Genomic DNA, 14405 nt, shown 5'->3' with positions numbered 1-14405 from the left:
TTCATTCTTTTAGTCACCTGCAATCGTCATTGAATCGGCTAAATCAGTCAGTCACTCAGACAGTTCATTAATCAGTCGGTTAGTAAGTTATTTGATCAAGTTAATCGATCAAACTTATTTTGCAATTCTGGGATCAATAAATCAATTTAAACTTATCATCAGAGATGACACTTAATAACCGATAACATAGCGTGTGCATAACGATAATCAACATGTGATATCTCAATTACGACAGTTAATTTAGCACAAGAATTTGTGTGAAAGTGGTTTCAATAAATTATCTTTCGTTCGATAATCAATTATAAATAATCAAAATAATAAACGAAATAATACATTATCACTTTCGATGGACTTTATAGAAAAAAAATAAAACAAATTAAATGAAACGATGGAGTAGCGATTAATCTATTAATAATGAAGATTTTGCGATAAACATAAAAAATGAGGAAGTACTATAAAAAGTAACAATAAATTTATTAAATATATTCTATGAAAATATATATGTGCTTAGTAACTTGTGGAAAAATATCGAGAAGTTTCTTTTTCTTTTTTTCCTACTTGTATATCATTATTCAAATTAGATTTAATAAAAATCTTTCTTTTATACTTTGCGGGCAAATTTTTAAAATGTAAAAAATGTTTAATTTTTTTGGTAAAATCTTACAAAATATTACTTACTTTTTTCGCTAACACAATATTACATATGCGATATGCACAATTGAAAAGAGTTCCCGAGCGTGTCCGTCGAAAAGATTGCTACTTTCCTGACGGATGAAACTCACAAATAATCACGGAGACTTTACGTTCATACATACATATATTTTGCATTTTTCCTCTTCCTACGATTAGAAAGAGGAAAATAATCTCAGACATTTGCTTTTTTCCTTGCTTTCTCTCTCGCGCGTGAATCGTATTGCACAAAATGTTTAATAATACTTTCACAAGTAATGAGAATAAATTGCAATGAATGAGGATTTAGTATCCTTTAGAATCACTCGACTTAATTTTAATAATGCAAGGTCAGCCTCTTCTTGAAAAAAATTTTAGGCAGGATTATAACTAGTTCCAAATTTTTGACATTCAACCGCGCAAGGCGGAGGAATGTTTTCGATTGCAATAATGTGTTGACAACATGTAATTTATTCGTAAAGGAAAATTTCCAGTTATAAGATCAACATATTTAAAGCTTGAATAATATAAACGGCAAGTATTATAAATTACGAGCACAATAAGAACATGTTAGTTTAAAAAGAAATCTTTTTTATTGACAATAATGCATTAAAACAATTAGAATATTTCGACTGTACTTAGTCTTCTTCAGCACATAATAAAATATAAAGAAAGAAAGTAAAGTCCAAAATTTTTTATAATTATAAAATTAGTAAGAAAAAAGTACAATGAGTCAAAAAAATTAACTAAATATGAAGTTTATACAAACACACAAACCAAATTTGTGGCCGTTTGATCTTCTCACATAGCTTTTAACGAGTGGTTAACTTCTCCTTTTTATTTGAGTATTATACTTCAATTTGCTTAAATGCTGTTACGTTATTAACGAAGAAAGCACATTGATTGTGTTAGTTGATCTTCAGATTTTCCATCTTCATGTTTTGACGTAAATGACTCTAAACGACGCGCATAGCGACCTAATAACTTATGCAGCTCTCGAGTATGATAATATCGACATTAATATTCGGTAAAGTTCATTTAATACCGACTTCAAATTATAAAGTAATTTTACATTCAATGTAAGTGATGTGTTTACGCGTATAGATTATCATTTTATGTGATACTATCAATGTCGTAACGATTTCATGTAAATGCGGTTTGCAATCATTTCTTCGCTAATGTGTATCTTCGCTAACTTGGCAGTTGAGTCAATATTCTCGAATATCAATAATAAACATACGTATATAAATATACAGTATGTGTAAGGCGCCAACTTTCCACATATAGGTTAAATCAATAATTATTACCAGCCTTTGAAGCAATGTAAAAATTGAGATTTTTCTTGATAAAATATGATCGAATTATCAACAATATTGCTACGCATTCGCCGATCATTATCCCCGATAATAAACTACCGTAATCTTCTTCTTTTTATAGTGCACAATTCTTATAGAAATTTTTTTATATCTCTCATTATTTTGAAGATAATAAAGGCAATGACGATTGTGTTGGTTTACTCTGAATATTGAATTTATAGTGAATATGATTCAAAGAAACATTTCTAATAAAGAATCGGACGTAGCACAACTACTTCCAATAATATTTGCAATTCTAAACGCGATGTTTAAAGTCGAAGATGTATTTTAAAAATTAGCAATACACGTATGTAATGTAAAAATTGCATATCAGCTCTATAGCAGATTTTTCCACTTCGGCATTATTTCTTCTGTCAAAATCATGTCGAAGGAGATTCGGCGTTTTTCACGTTTCTTCACGAATCGCTTCGACCGAACCTCTCACACGTAAGTATCGTAGAGATAGCGGCGTGATTCGCATTTAAATACAATCGACAGAAGGAGATCGGCGTGGTGGACAAAACGTAGGGGAGTGGGAGAGTGAGATAGCCAGACGAGAGGTGCGAGCGATCGAAGTGACGGTAGAACGAGAGAAGACTTGAGCACGCAACCTGTGCACATTCTGTCAGTGCCTGGGTATACAAATGCCGATGGTAGAAGAGGCGATCTTTGGCCTCTTATAAGAAGTAACGCGAGGAACAGGACGGTCTCCGCTATCGTCGTTCACTGTCGGTCTTCCGCGAGTCTTCCACGAGATCACGATGCGAAACAATCGGTGAGATTTAAGCCGGCGGCGCTGACTGGAACTGCGGTGAGTTCGAATTTCGACATTAATTTTGACGACACGGGATATGCATTTTACAGAGTTGACACGTTTCTCGAAGAAAGTTTTTGTGGATATCAATTCGCATTTATATATATATTTATATAGAAAACGTGCTTGTGCGGCATTGAATCGTGCCGGTTCCAGTTTCTGATCATGATCTAGATTTATTGTAATTAGGATTGTGAGTTTGTAAATTCGTTTTCTTTTACGCATATCTCTTTTGCACTTTCTACACAAAAATATGTATTTTATTCATGATTTTTATTACTTATGTTATCAAACATAAATAGATAGAAAAGAATCCACGTCCACGTTCCACGAGATTTTAAAAGAGTGATCAGTCCAGCATCGCGGGACATATTACAAAACACATTTACCATATTTTTTTTTTCATTAATTTCTTATTCTGAACCGCGAATTTTATCTCTTGGCGGAAATCTCTTATATTTGTTCTCGAATTTATACATAGAATCCGTTTTCAGCTTTGGAGAGAAACGGACGAAACTTGGCGCGCTTCGCGAAGCAGGGCGCGACGCTTTCGTGTGCCAATTAAGGTGTGCTATGCCGATTCGCGTCGACGTCGCGGTGTAACGGACACGCACAGGGTTTCTGAATCGACGTGACCGGCGCGCACCTTCGCCTTGTCGCGTCGCGTTTGCGCTTCCGGGACGACAGCATCGCGACGCCGACGGCAGAATGAAGCTCGACCTCTTCGTCACGTACGTCACGGTGAGTTTTCCCGGCCGGTGGTTCTTGATGGTCACTCGCGATTACCTGTTGCATATCTGCATTAAGTCGCGTTATCTCATGCGAACGCGACGGAATGCCGCAAAAAATCGCGACAAAATAATAATATCTCGTAAACAAGGAGATAAAAAATCACAAGCGATTAAGAGATCTTTGAGTGATCCTAAATGTCGCTATTTACCATTTTTGTCTTTTTTTAATAACATGGAGATTTTATTGGAATCAGCTTTGCACATTTAAATGTGACAATTTTATTCGATTATTTTCAACGGATTGCTATCATCAAGCTTTTCAACATCGTTGATCTTTGCATGGATGAAAATTATAGCAGAATATTTTTTAGTTTGTTTTTGCAATTTATTGTTAAATTTTAACGATCTTTGAACATTCTCTAATCAGCTTTTCTTTTATCTGTCGAAAGTTCATATCAGAAAATCTCGTATTCTAGACTTACGCATAAACTTGCGTAATCGTTTAGATATAAATAATAAAACAGAACTAAAAATCCGTCAGCTTATAATTTCTGTCGAATATGAGCACTTTATCTTCGTCCAAATTCCTAATAATTTGCGTGACAAACTTGACGAGACCGAGACAACGAGACGTCGTCTCTCATTTTGGACGGACTGTTTCAAAAACGTTTCGCGAGAGAAGTTCTCACGCGCGTAGGAATTCGCGAGTTTACAATAAGGCCGATATTTGCCGAAGCTATTGGCGTTTGTCATACAGGAATTACACGGACGACGAACCGAGAACTTCTCGGAAACTTGGAGAACGCTTTGGCGACAAGGAAGCGGGATCAAACGCGGCTCCACAAGCACGCTTCTTCCTTCCTTCTTAAACATACCGGTTTCTCGAATTCACTCACGTTTCGCGGCGTATTATAGAAATATATATTCTAAATCTAAACGGCGCCGAATAATTTGCTGAAACTATAACGATTATACACGCGCGTGTGGATCAATTAATCACGCTGCTCCAAAATCTTTAGCCTTCAGAAGAGATAGAAATTAATTATCTGAGTGATTAAAGTGGAATCTTTTTTATATTTTGAAAATCAATCTTCATGTTTCCGGAATAAAGCCTCTTCCAAATTAAATGATTTATATAAAGACACGTTCTGATTAGATTATCGCGATCATCGTGGCGACAGAGAACGTTTTTATTGCAAAATGCATTCTGCTTTAATCACGGTAGACGCAGCTGTACGAGAATGCGAGAACTTAATCCCTAATGAAGCCTCGTGAATGAAGGAAGCTCGCAAATGAATAGCGTTTAAGTTCGTCACGTAGCTTGTACGTGGTCCTGCGGATTTATCGATAGCGATTCGCGCGGTATCGTCGCATCGACGGTACATCATAACCGAAGAACAAAGGTGTATACGTATATCGTTCTGTGCCGTCGTGATTTTTTAACAAGACACACATATGACTGTAATACGCATACAAGATATATTCTACTTCGCAAAAAATAGCATCTCTTTCTTCCGCCAAAGTCAAATCCTTCGAATTTGCGAACGAGAAGAAAGATAAACGTTTGTACATATTATTTTTCAATTTCTGCATTTACTTATTTGTTGTCGATGTGAATTTTTCTGATTCACGGAAAAAAATTAGTTACTATAGCAAATCTAGTCGTAAAATATGGATAACTAACATTTTTTGCAGCGAGAGCTGTAATTTAGTAACAGTAGCAAAACTTTAATAAAAGGTTTTGCTACTATTGCTAATCTATAGCTCTCGCTGCAAAAAATATAGTTCTCGCCTCAACAAATGTTAGTTATCCATATTTTACGACTATAAGATTTGCTACACGACATTGTCCTACATTGCGCTCGTTTGTCTAGTACACGTGCACTGATAATCATTACGCGCTCTCTTGGTAAACGTTCGGCCGTGCGACAATGATATTAAACGCCTTGTTAATGTTTAATGTGCGATTTATCGACAGATTCTGCCGGCAATATTGATTGCGACGTCGTGCGAGATAAACGCTGTCTCGACGGAAAACGCGACCGCACTCGAGAACGGAAATGATTACGCTCAAGTCTTGGAGCTCTCGTTATTGTTTTACGAAGCGCAGCGTTCTGGTAAGCTGCCGAAGAACAACAGAATTTCGTGGCGAGGCGATTCCGCGTTGCACGACCGCGGCTCGAATGGCGAGGATCTAACCGGAGGCTATTACGACGGTAATAAATCAGTTGCGTTTTAGATCGCTATTTAATTGGTTAATTTGCAAAATTAATTATTTATTCTTATTCTACCAGCTGGTGACTTCGTTAAATTCGGTTTCACGATGGCTTTCACGACGACGCTTTTAGCCTGGGGAGCGGTCAACTGGCCGGAGGCTTATGACGCCGCCGGTCAACTCGATGAAGTTCGTAGAACTATCAAATGGTCTACCGATTACTTTATCAAGTGTCATGTAAGCGAGAACGTGCTGTATGGGCAAGTAGGCGATTTTCCCATCGATCATATGTTTTGGGGGAGACCCGAGGAGCTGAACACCACTAGACCGACCTACAAGATTGATGCGGAGCATCCTGGTAATGTCAATACATCTCTCTTTTCAAATAACGTTCCGAAAAATAAGTAGAAACGAAAAATACATTATTAAATGTAAACGCGTTTAGTTTAATTTCTATTATGTATTATACATTATGACTAGAGAACTTATTCTTTATTTCTTCATTTATTTCTTCACTTCTTTTTATTTATTTCTTTGTTTAACTTCTTTATTTCACGTTTTTATTATATTCGTTATATATTTGCATCCGTCTAATATGTTCTATTTGTCATTGATCGATCGTAGGTTCGGATCTCGCCGGCGAAACGGCTGCCGCTCTCGCGGCCTCGAGCATCGTCTTCAGCAGTATCGATCCCGAATACAGCGCCAAGTGTCTCGAGCACGCGAAGGATCTGTACAAATTCGCGGACGTTTATCGCGGTCTTTATCACGAGGCGATACGCGGTGCCGAGCGATATTACGAGAGCACGGATTACGGCGACGAGCTGGCCTGGGCTGCGATTTGGCTCTTCAAGGCGACCGGAGACACGAAGTACTTCGACGACGCGGTGCATCACTATCAGCACTTCCATCTCAAGGAACGACCGAACGCATTCTTCTACAACAAAAAAGTCGCCGGTATCCAGGTGAGACTTCCCATTTATATATTATATTTTCTATTCTACTGAGACACATTGATCTTACTAACGTAATTTATTTGTTGAGAAAGAGCTTACGTTTTTCGGCGAATTCGACGTTGAAAATAAATAGCGGAGTTTCTTGATCGCAAAAGAAAGGTTGTGGATAGCTTGCTAAGCAGTGATATCTTCTGATATTTTCGGCTACATACATCATACTCTTTTTGCTTTTCTTAGGTGTTGCTGGCTGAATTGACGGGACAATCCGAGTACCAGAATGCCACCCGCGCGTTCTGCGACTTCTCGGTGCGGCAACAGAAACGCACCCCGAAGGGCCTTCTGTTTATCGATAAGTCCGGTACTCTTTCTCACGCCGCTAACGTGGCCTTCGTCTGCCTGGTAGCGGCGGATTCTCCGGAAATCAACGACTCGCAGGAGTACCGCCAATTCGCCAGAGAACAAATTGACTATATGCTGGGTGGAGCGGGTGAGACTTTAGTTAAAAATATTCAGAGAGAGATGAAACTTTAATTAATTCACTTTAGTTACCGCAACCCATTATTCGTGGAACTTCTATTTATCTATTTTTATTTTTATATCATTAATTCGTCATTAATCATTATATTATTGATTAAGCATTAAACATTTTTACACCATTAAATAAAAATCTGGCAGTTAATCAATACATAATTATAACAAATTTTTACCGTTTTTCATGAATTGTAAATGAATATTTATCTTTTCTTTTATCTTTGCTCATTATTGAATCTGTGCATTTTCCAGGAAGGAGTTACGTGGTCGGGTACGGTAAAAATTCGCCGAAACAGCCGCACCATGCCGCGTCTTCTTGCCCCAATAGACCGGCATCCTGCGGATGGCAGGAATTCAGCAAGAACGCACCGAATCCGCAGATTCTCTACGGTGCTCTAGTCTCCGGACCGGACGAGGTGGACTCGTTTAAAGATTGTCGCGAGGAGTACGCCTATACGGAGGTCACGTTGGATTACAACGCTGGTTTTACCAGCGTGCTCGCCGGGCTACTGCAACTACAATTGAAGAGTACGGAAACGAGTAGAAGATCATCGAAAGGAAACTAATTCGTAGTTTTAATCGCATAGGCGAATTTCCATGTGAAAATGAGGTTCTCGCTGGTTCTTTGTGGCGGGGGGAATACGAAATAACTTTTTAATATAAAGAATTATGTATTGATTTAATTTTGCAAGACTTGTAACGTTAATTTTATGTTGCATTAGAAATCTAATTATATATACAAGTATATATTATATATATATGTATAGTAAATTCTCTCTCTCTGTCTATAATTGTTGATATGCTGCAGTAAAGCAATAAAACCAAGCGTGATCATTATTTCAAGATACTATATCACGCTTGGTTTTATTATACCTGAGATTTTACGTCATTAATCTTAAGATTGTTTTAATGTAACTTTTTTAAAATTAAATTTACATAGAAAATATTTTATCTATGTTAATGGTATTTAATTAAATGTAGATTGATTGCCTCGAGGCAGAAACTAAAAGTTAACGTGCGAACGTATCAAGACAATGTCCGCTTGTAAATAAAGCGTTTTGTTAAAAAATGATAAGAATTCAATTTATTTGCAGTCCGACGATGACTAAGTATAATGATTTAGATAAGCTTGACAAAATTGTAACATTATGGCAAAAAAATGCCTAGATGGTCATCGATCGTAAACCTATACGTATATACGTGCGCGAGCTGAGCCACATAGTACAATATCAATCGCATGATAAACAAAAACAAATAGTAAAATAGCTTTTAGACAAAAGTGACAAAAATGGACAATACATATTATCTCTCCATGATAGATATTTGCGCATTAAGCACAATGTTCTTCGTAGAATTCTTATAACAATTGATCGCTGACAAAATACCGTTACTACTATTTTTATATTCTGTTCTCCAGAAATATTTTATAAGATTGAATCATTAATTTGTTATTATTTCTCGTCATCAAGTCTGATAATTATGCGAAATATTGCTCGCAATAAAGCACGATGTGTTTTGTTACGTGACCAGACTGTGTACAGTTGTCTCTTTAATAGATCGTATTAATGACGTACGCGTGTCATCGAGGATACAAGTTTCCGCGAAGTAAAAACATCGATAATTTTGCAAAGATCACACCAAGAATTTACGCTCTGTAAGTGCAGGGGTTTTTCAAAATATGCGAGAATAAAGTAAGACTTATATTGAACTTACATGTTTTACGTATAATATTTCTCCTTTGTGATCCGTACAACGTGCCAATAGCGTTCAACGAGGCGTAACGTTAGCGACAACTGCTGTATTGACAATACTCTTTTCCATGCGGTGGCTCTCGTTACAATTGCGCTTACATTACACGCTATTACGTCTATAGTTGTATCGGCACAGGTGCACAGATGCAATTGAAATAAGCGAGTGCTATCAGCGCTGTCGCCATGCGACACGAATACATTTTTATCTGCAACTTAACGTGCCTTCTTTTCTTCTTGCTTTCCGAACAACTTTTCGTGAACGGTAAGTTTGATCCAAATTTAAGCAAAATTCCATGGACCTTTATATACACTTTGCTTTCTTTCTTCAAAAAATTACGATAACTTGCGACAGGAGAATCGGGAAGTGATTATTTGAAAGGATGCGCCTATCTACGTTGTGAGAACGGTAGCCAATGCGTGAAACGACGGTTTTGGTGCAAGGATCCACCCTGCCCCGGCATGTTGTATTGCTCTAAGTCGAGAAAAGGTAAAGTTCGAGGAGAATGTGTCGATAGATCAGTTTCGTTTACTGTCAGTGGAAATCTACTTTCCACTTCAATATCCTCTTCTTTTGTATTTTTCCATATCTTTTTTAATTAATTTAAAATATTTTGCATTAATTATATGTGTATGCAATAATATATTTGTACAAGTATAGAGAAAGAGAGATGCTTGGATGAAGGTTTATACTTATTTTTAGAATCGTTGAAGGGACCACAAACGTGCGACACCGTTCGTTGCAGCAAGGGACACATATGTATCGTTAAAGTGCGAGGATGTCATTGGGATGGGAGTAATTAACACCTATTAACAGAATAATTATACCTATATTTTTTTTATAAATGCAGATAATACATTTTTAAAACTTTCTCAGAGTGCAAGCAACAATTAGCGCGTTGCGTATCGGAGAAAGAGTATCACGAGGGTGCAGCTTCTTGCGCCGGCTCTGAGTGTCCGTCGGGAGAAAGTTGCATTTTGCGAGAAACGTATTGCGTTGATCCACCCTGCAAACTTATCAGAAGTTGCGAAAGTGCGGAAGGTCACACATCAAGCAAAAAGATAATTAATTTAATTAATTCTCACTCAATATTTTCACGTATTTTCTCACACAGGTTTTTACGCGCACATTCAAAACTATTTAAATATTATTATAAAATATTATATTTAAGATATTAATTATTAAATATTAAATATTAATATATTAATATTATTAGTAATAATTTTAAATTAATAAATATACATTTAAAAATACCCGACCTAAGTTTATACATGTCACAAAATTGTTAAATTTGCACGTAACGAAGACAAATTGCTTGCAGACGTGCAAACTTGGTTCGACACATGCAAAGGTTTGAACTGCGCCTCGGAATATGAGTGTTTCTTGCGAAGACCAGAAAACAATTGTCTCGATTCGTGGTGTACGCACACACCTGATTGCACGCTCACCCTCGGTCCGTTCGTAATAAAATAATAAAATTATTCACGCATTTGCGAAAATAGTGACTCGATATAATTTCTTCATTCCATAGAAGACGAGCTAATCAGCAAGTATTGCTACGGTTGGATTTGTCCGCCAGGGCAAAAATGCATAGTGCGAATTGTAGATTCGTGTAAGGGTTTCAACTGCACCATCGAGCGATCGTGCCGCGCATCTTCAGTCTCGTCTGCCAAACGCAACACGAACAATGAGGTATCTTGTCTTTTTTTAACTCGAAGAATCGTTGTAAGTCGCGCAAGATTCGCTATTAATTCTAAGGAGCAAATTAAATTTGCGAAAAACAATTTGCAAAGGACATTATATATTATATGATCAAATTAACACATTCACCGCCAAATGTATTTTAGTTGAATTTCCATTCACATCGATTAGATGGTTAAAAAAAAAAACAATAAAATATTTAATTTCTAATATTAAGTTGCACACTGTCGCCTCGTGACGGTCACCGGTGACTGACCGGCAGCGTAAACGGAAAGTTCAATGTCGGTCACTGACGCGGCGGTGAATGTGTTAACTTATTTTTCTCTTGTGTTTCGACGATAATTTTTCCGATAAAATAAGCTCGCGAGTTTACTAAAAATATAGACTACTTGAGGAGACTCTGACAGAAACAAATGTAGATCGCCGAGCAACCCCCAGCCAGAAGAACCTTGGTGCAAACCGAGAGGGAACTGATTCGGCAGGAACTGGAGAGAAGAACGAACACGCAGACGAGTTATCCAATCACAGAAAAAAAGGTGGAGGATTTTCTTACGTGGACGAGTTGAAGATTACAGAGAATTTCAAGTTCCGAAATTTAAAGACTTGTTTATGATTTCAGCCGACTTTAGGGACTTCAACGCTGAAAGAAAATATACGTCGCACAACTCCTACGTAAATTGAGAATTTTTTATTAATACTAATAAATTAATATTTTAAGAGCATGGTTATTAAGATTATTCTTTTTACACAGAAAGTATAAGATCGAAATCTCGCAGACTCCTCAGCAAATCGCAACAACGAAATCAAATTTAATCATAGAATCTTTGGAATCATCAACAAACGAACCATATTCAACGTTGCCTCATCCTCAATCTCGACTGAATTACGATAAACCCTCGACGATCGAGGAAGACAAAGTTTTCCAGGTATTAATAAACAATCTTTTATTATTGTTAATAGTCATTGTTTTCGGAATCAGCTACTCAGACATCGAAATCCATTCTCTATGGCCGGTATTCAGAGTCCAATCTTATTTCAAGACCGTCTTAAGTAATGTCTTAAGTTGCCAATACGGTCATTTGATAGGCTGGACGGAGTCTTAAGACTGCTTTTGAACAGACTTAAGATGATCTTAGATATAAGATGCGACTATCAATACCGCCCTATATCACTCTTGAATTCTCTGATTCGTCTAAGGGCTCAACTTTTCCGGCAACTTTGCCCACTGATGAGAATGCCAAGCCAACTATGTCGCGTGACATGGAGAGATTAGAAGCGACGAAGATCTACATAGCGACCGATGACACGTTGCCCCTTCCCGTGATGTTGGAGCACATTAACTTTCTTGGGCAAGGTTATCCAATCTGGATAAAGAACGATCCGTATCGTTCATTAGAAGTGAAGGACGAAAACGGATGGAGGTACCAAGCGCCACAAGAACCGTACAAGATTTTATTGCCGCCGTACGAGCCGGTGATCCTCGTCGAGGATGCGAAGAGACGAAGACAATTTTTACCATTCTTCAACGACGCGCTCGACCACCTTTTTAACGAGGCAGCTTTAATATCTTTAACAGAAACAACACCTACAGGTATGTTAGCTGGAATTATACTCTGATCAACGAATGACGTATGGCAGGAACTTAAGAAAAACCTCGAAAAAACTCGGGCTGAAATACTCGGTGTACCAATTTTCTAAATATTTCATAATCGCGGTATAATCAAGTCACTCTCATCAGTTTTCTTCAATCAAAATTTATTTGAATTATTTAAATAACACGGCTTATATATTTCTTCTCTAATCCTGTGTATAAATGTTACTGTTTTAGATATTGGAGATACGAGGACGGATAGTACCTCGACAATTGCAGACGATAAGATTGCTAAATATACAAATGGTTCGACGATTGTCGAGATAGAAAACATCGAGAAGAATAATTCTAATGACTCATCCGACGATCGTGCGAGTTTTCCAGCGATAGAAAAGACAAATACTGCTCCGCCGAGTATTCGCGACAAAGAACTGGACAATTATTATGACGTGAGTACGCTTCGAAGGATTTCAAATGTTTGTTGTACCTTCAGTGAATAGAATTGGTACGGTAATTTTTTATTCCATTATATTCGAACCATGCAGAACTACGAGTGGCAACCGTGGTACATGATGCACGATTATCTGGAACGAAACGAGCCGCAATCAACCGAGCAAGGATCCAAATCAAGCATCGCTGATCTCGCAACGGATGATTCTTGTAAGAATGATTCTGATAACGTCACGTTAGTTCGCATAAAAGTAATGCAAGACGATGGAAATGAGAATAATTTAATAGCGATTGTACGATATGATATAATACAAAAAAAATTTCGAAGCTCTGCGATGTAGCAAAAAATACAGTAATAACAAACGCAAGAAACAAAAATGAGAATAATTTAATAGAGCGATTGTACGATATGATATAATACAAAAAAAAATTTTCTGCAATGTAGCAAAAAAAGAAACAGATTTAATCATATACGTATACGATTCTCTATAGCCTCGGTGCGTAACGCGTTATTGATATTTCCAGGTAAAAATAATACGTTGGCCGACGTAGAAACGTCCACGCGAAGCCAAATTACGGGCGAGAAGAGGAGCCGAGTTTCTGAAACGCGATATGTAGACGGGCGCAATAAAAATCTTATTGCGACACTCAGTCCACCTGCTTCAACGGGGCAAAGTGATTACAGCGCGCGGGACGAGAAACTCCACGGTCTTGCAAATTACCCTTATGACACGATATCCGTTTACGACGTTGGCAAATCGAGTCGCGAACACGGTGGATCTTCTTCGAGGCAAATCTCCGAACGTTTCGTCGAACGTCGGAAAGGAAATCAGGTATGCGCAAACGAACTCGCGCGAACGACGTCTCAACGTCTTCATCTTGTTCTGGATGACTTGTGAAACCGGTTCCGAATTTCGGTTTCAGCGCGATACTCCGATCACGTTTTCTTTCGGCCAATTACCCGGCGGCCGAGCGAACGTTCAGTAACGTTCTCCTACGAGGCATCGCCTCATTACACCCGTAACAGTAATATGAGAAGCAAGCAGCGGCTGAGCGCGGTGTGTACGACGAACATTCCTGCATCAGTCACGAGCAGAGCTATGACGACATCGGCTGCATCGAAAATGACGGGATCGTGATGGGAAACGATATCCGTTTCTAATCGAGTGCAAAATTTATGGGTTTTTATTACCTCCTTGTCGTCGCCTTTCCTTTTCCTTCCCATAGCGTGATTTTAGACGCGAAATTGTTCGTTTGTAAATTGCTTCCGCGGTTGTTAGCCCGGGGGTAGAGTAAATATACAATGACAGTGAGAAATTGCGGCATTTCGCGCACTTTCGAGAACGGTGTTGGTCTGTGTGTCCGCGGGAAATGAATTTATCTCTCACCAATATCGTTTTTCTTCGCGTTTAAATCGTATTAGACGAGTTAACCGAATATATTTTTCTTAACTTCATATTCTTTTTCGATGTTTCTGCATATTTAACTTGAAACTTCCTTCGGGTAATATGTACCGTATTGACAATTATATTATATTAAATAAAACAATTACCTAATTCAATTTACCACGATACTTATTCCTTAATAATTGCTTAATTTGAAACAGTATATTCTGTCATAAGCAACTATTCTTAGAACGTGAT

At 37.7% G+C, this 14405-nt stretch overlaps 2 protein-coding genes across 4 annotated transcripts; both read left to right on the top strand.

Moving 5' to 3' along the window:
• The first annotated feature begins 2590 nt into the window (after nucleotides 1-2590).
• Nucleotides 2591-7905, top strand: LOC143893938 (endoglucanase E-4). The gene is made up of 7 exons (XM_077399829.1): nucleotides 2591-2835; nucleotides 3333-3579; nucleotides 5548-5785; nucleotides 5864-6142; nucleotides 6409-6749; nucleotides 6978-7227; nucleotides 7524-7905. The coding sequence occupies exons 2-7, from the start codon at nucleotides 3547-3549 to the stop codon at nucleotides 7835-7837; spliced, it is 1455 nt and encodes a 484-aa protein (XP_077255955.1). The 5' UTR covers nucleotides 2591-2835; nucleotides 3333-3546; the 3' UTR covers nucleotides 7838-7905.
• Nucleotides 7906-8047: 142 nt separating this feature from the next.
• LOC143893934 (uncharacterized) lies at nucleotides 8048-14125 on the top strand. 3 transcript variants are annotated; one of them, XM_077399821.1, is made up of 14 exons: nucleotides 8048-9284; nucleotides 9375-9509; nucleotides 9723-9815; nucleotides 9897-10061; nucleotides 10342-10473; nucleotides 10552-10712; nucleotides 11141-11257; nucleotides 11341-11393; nucleotides 11473-11647; nucleotides 11919-12312; nucleotides 12550-12761; nucleotides 12858-12972; nucleotides 13288-13595; nucleotides 13687-14125. In XM_077399821.1, exons 1-14 carry the CDS (start codon nucleotides 9206-9208, stop codon nucleotides 13747-13749), a joined length of 2202 nt encoding a protein of 733 aa, XP_077255947.1. In that variant the 5' UTR covers nucleotides 8048-9205; the 3' UTR covers nucleotides 13750-14125. The 3 variants fall into 3 exon arrangements, with proteins under 3 accessions (XP_077255947.1, XP_077255946.1, XP_077255948.1); XM_077399820.1 differs by having other exon boundaries at nucleotides 13288-14125; XM_077399822.1 differs by lacking the exon at nucleotides 13687-14125 and having other exon boundaries at nucleotides 12858-13424.
• The last annotated feature ends 280 nt before the right edge of the window (nucleotides 14126-14405 follow it).

This window comes from Temnothorax americanus, unplaced genomic scaffold, assembly GCF_048541705.1.
Source record: "Temnothorax americanus isolate GAGA-0224 unplaced genomic scaffold, ASM4854170v1 Scaffold13, whole genome shotgun sequence".
Classification (NCBI taxonomy): Eukaryota; Metazoa; Arthropoda; class Insecta; order Hymenoptera; family Formicidae; genus Temnothorax; species Temnothorax americanus.
The sequence above is the reverse complement of the archived record's forward strand: the minus strand, read 5'-3'. Positions and strand labels throughout refer to the sequence as shown.

Coding starts and splice junctions, on each gene's coding strand:
- LOC143893934 (XM_077399820.1), top strand. CDS start 9,206: ATGCGACACGAATACATTTTTATCTGCAACTTAACGTGCCTTCTTTTC. Junction 9,285..9,374: donor CGAACAACTTTTCGTGAACG/GTAAGTTTGATC, acceptor AACTTGCGACAG/GAGAATCGGGAAGTGATTAT. Junction 12,973..13,287: donor TCTCGCAACGGATGATTCTT/GTAAGAATGATT, acceptor TGATATTTCCAG/GTAAAAATAATACGTTGGCC.
- LOC143893938 (XM_077399829.1), top strand. CDS start 3,547: ATGAAGCTCGACCTCTTCGTCACGTACGTCACG. Junction 3,580..5,547: donor TCTTCGTCACGTACGTCACG/GTGAGTTTTCCC, acceptor ATTTATCGACAG/ATTCTGCCGGCAATATTGAT. Junction 6,143..6,408: donor GATTGATGCGGAGCATCCTG/GTAATGTCAATA, acceptor GATCGATCGTAG/GTTCGGATCTCGCCGGCGAA.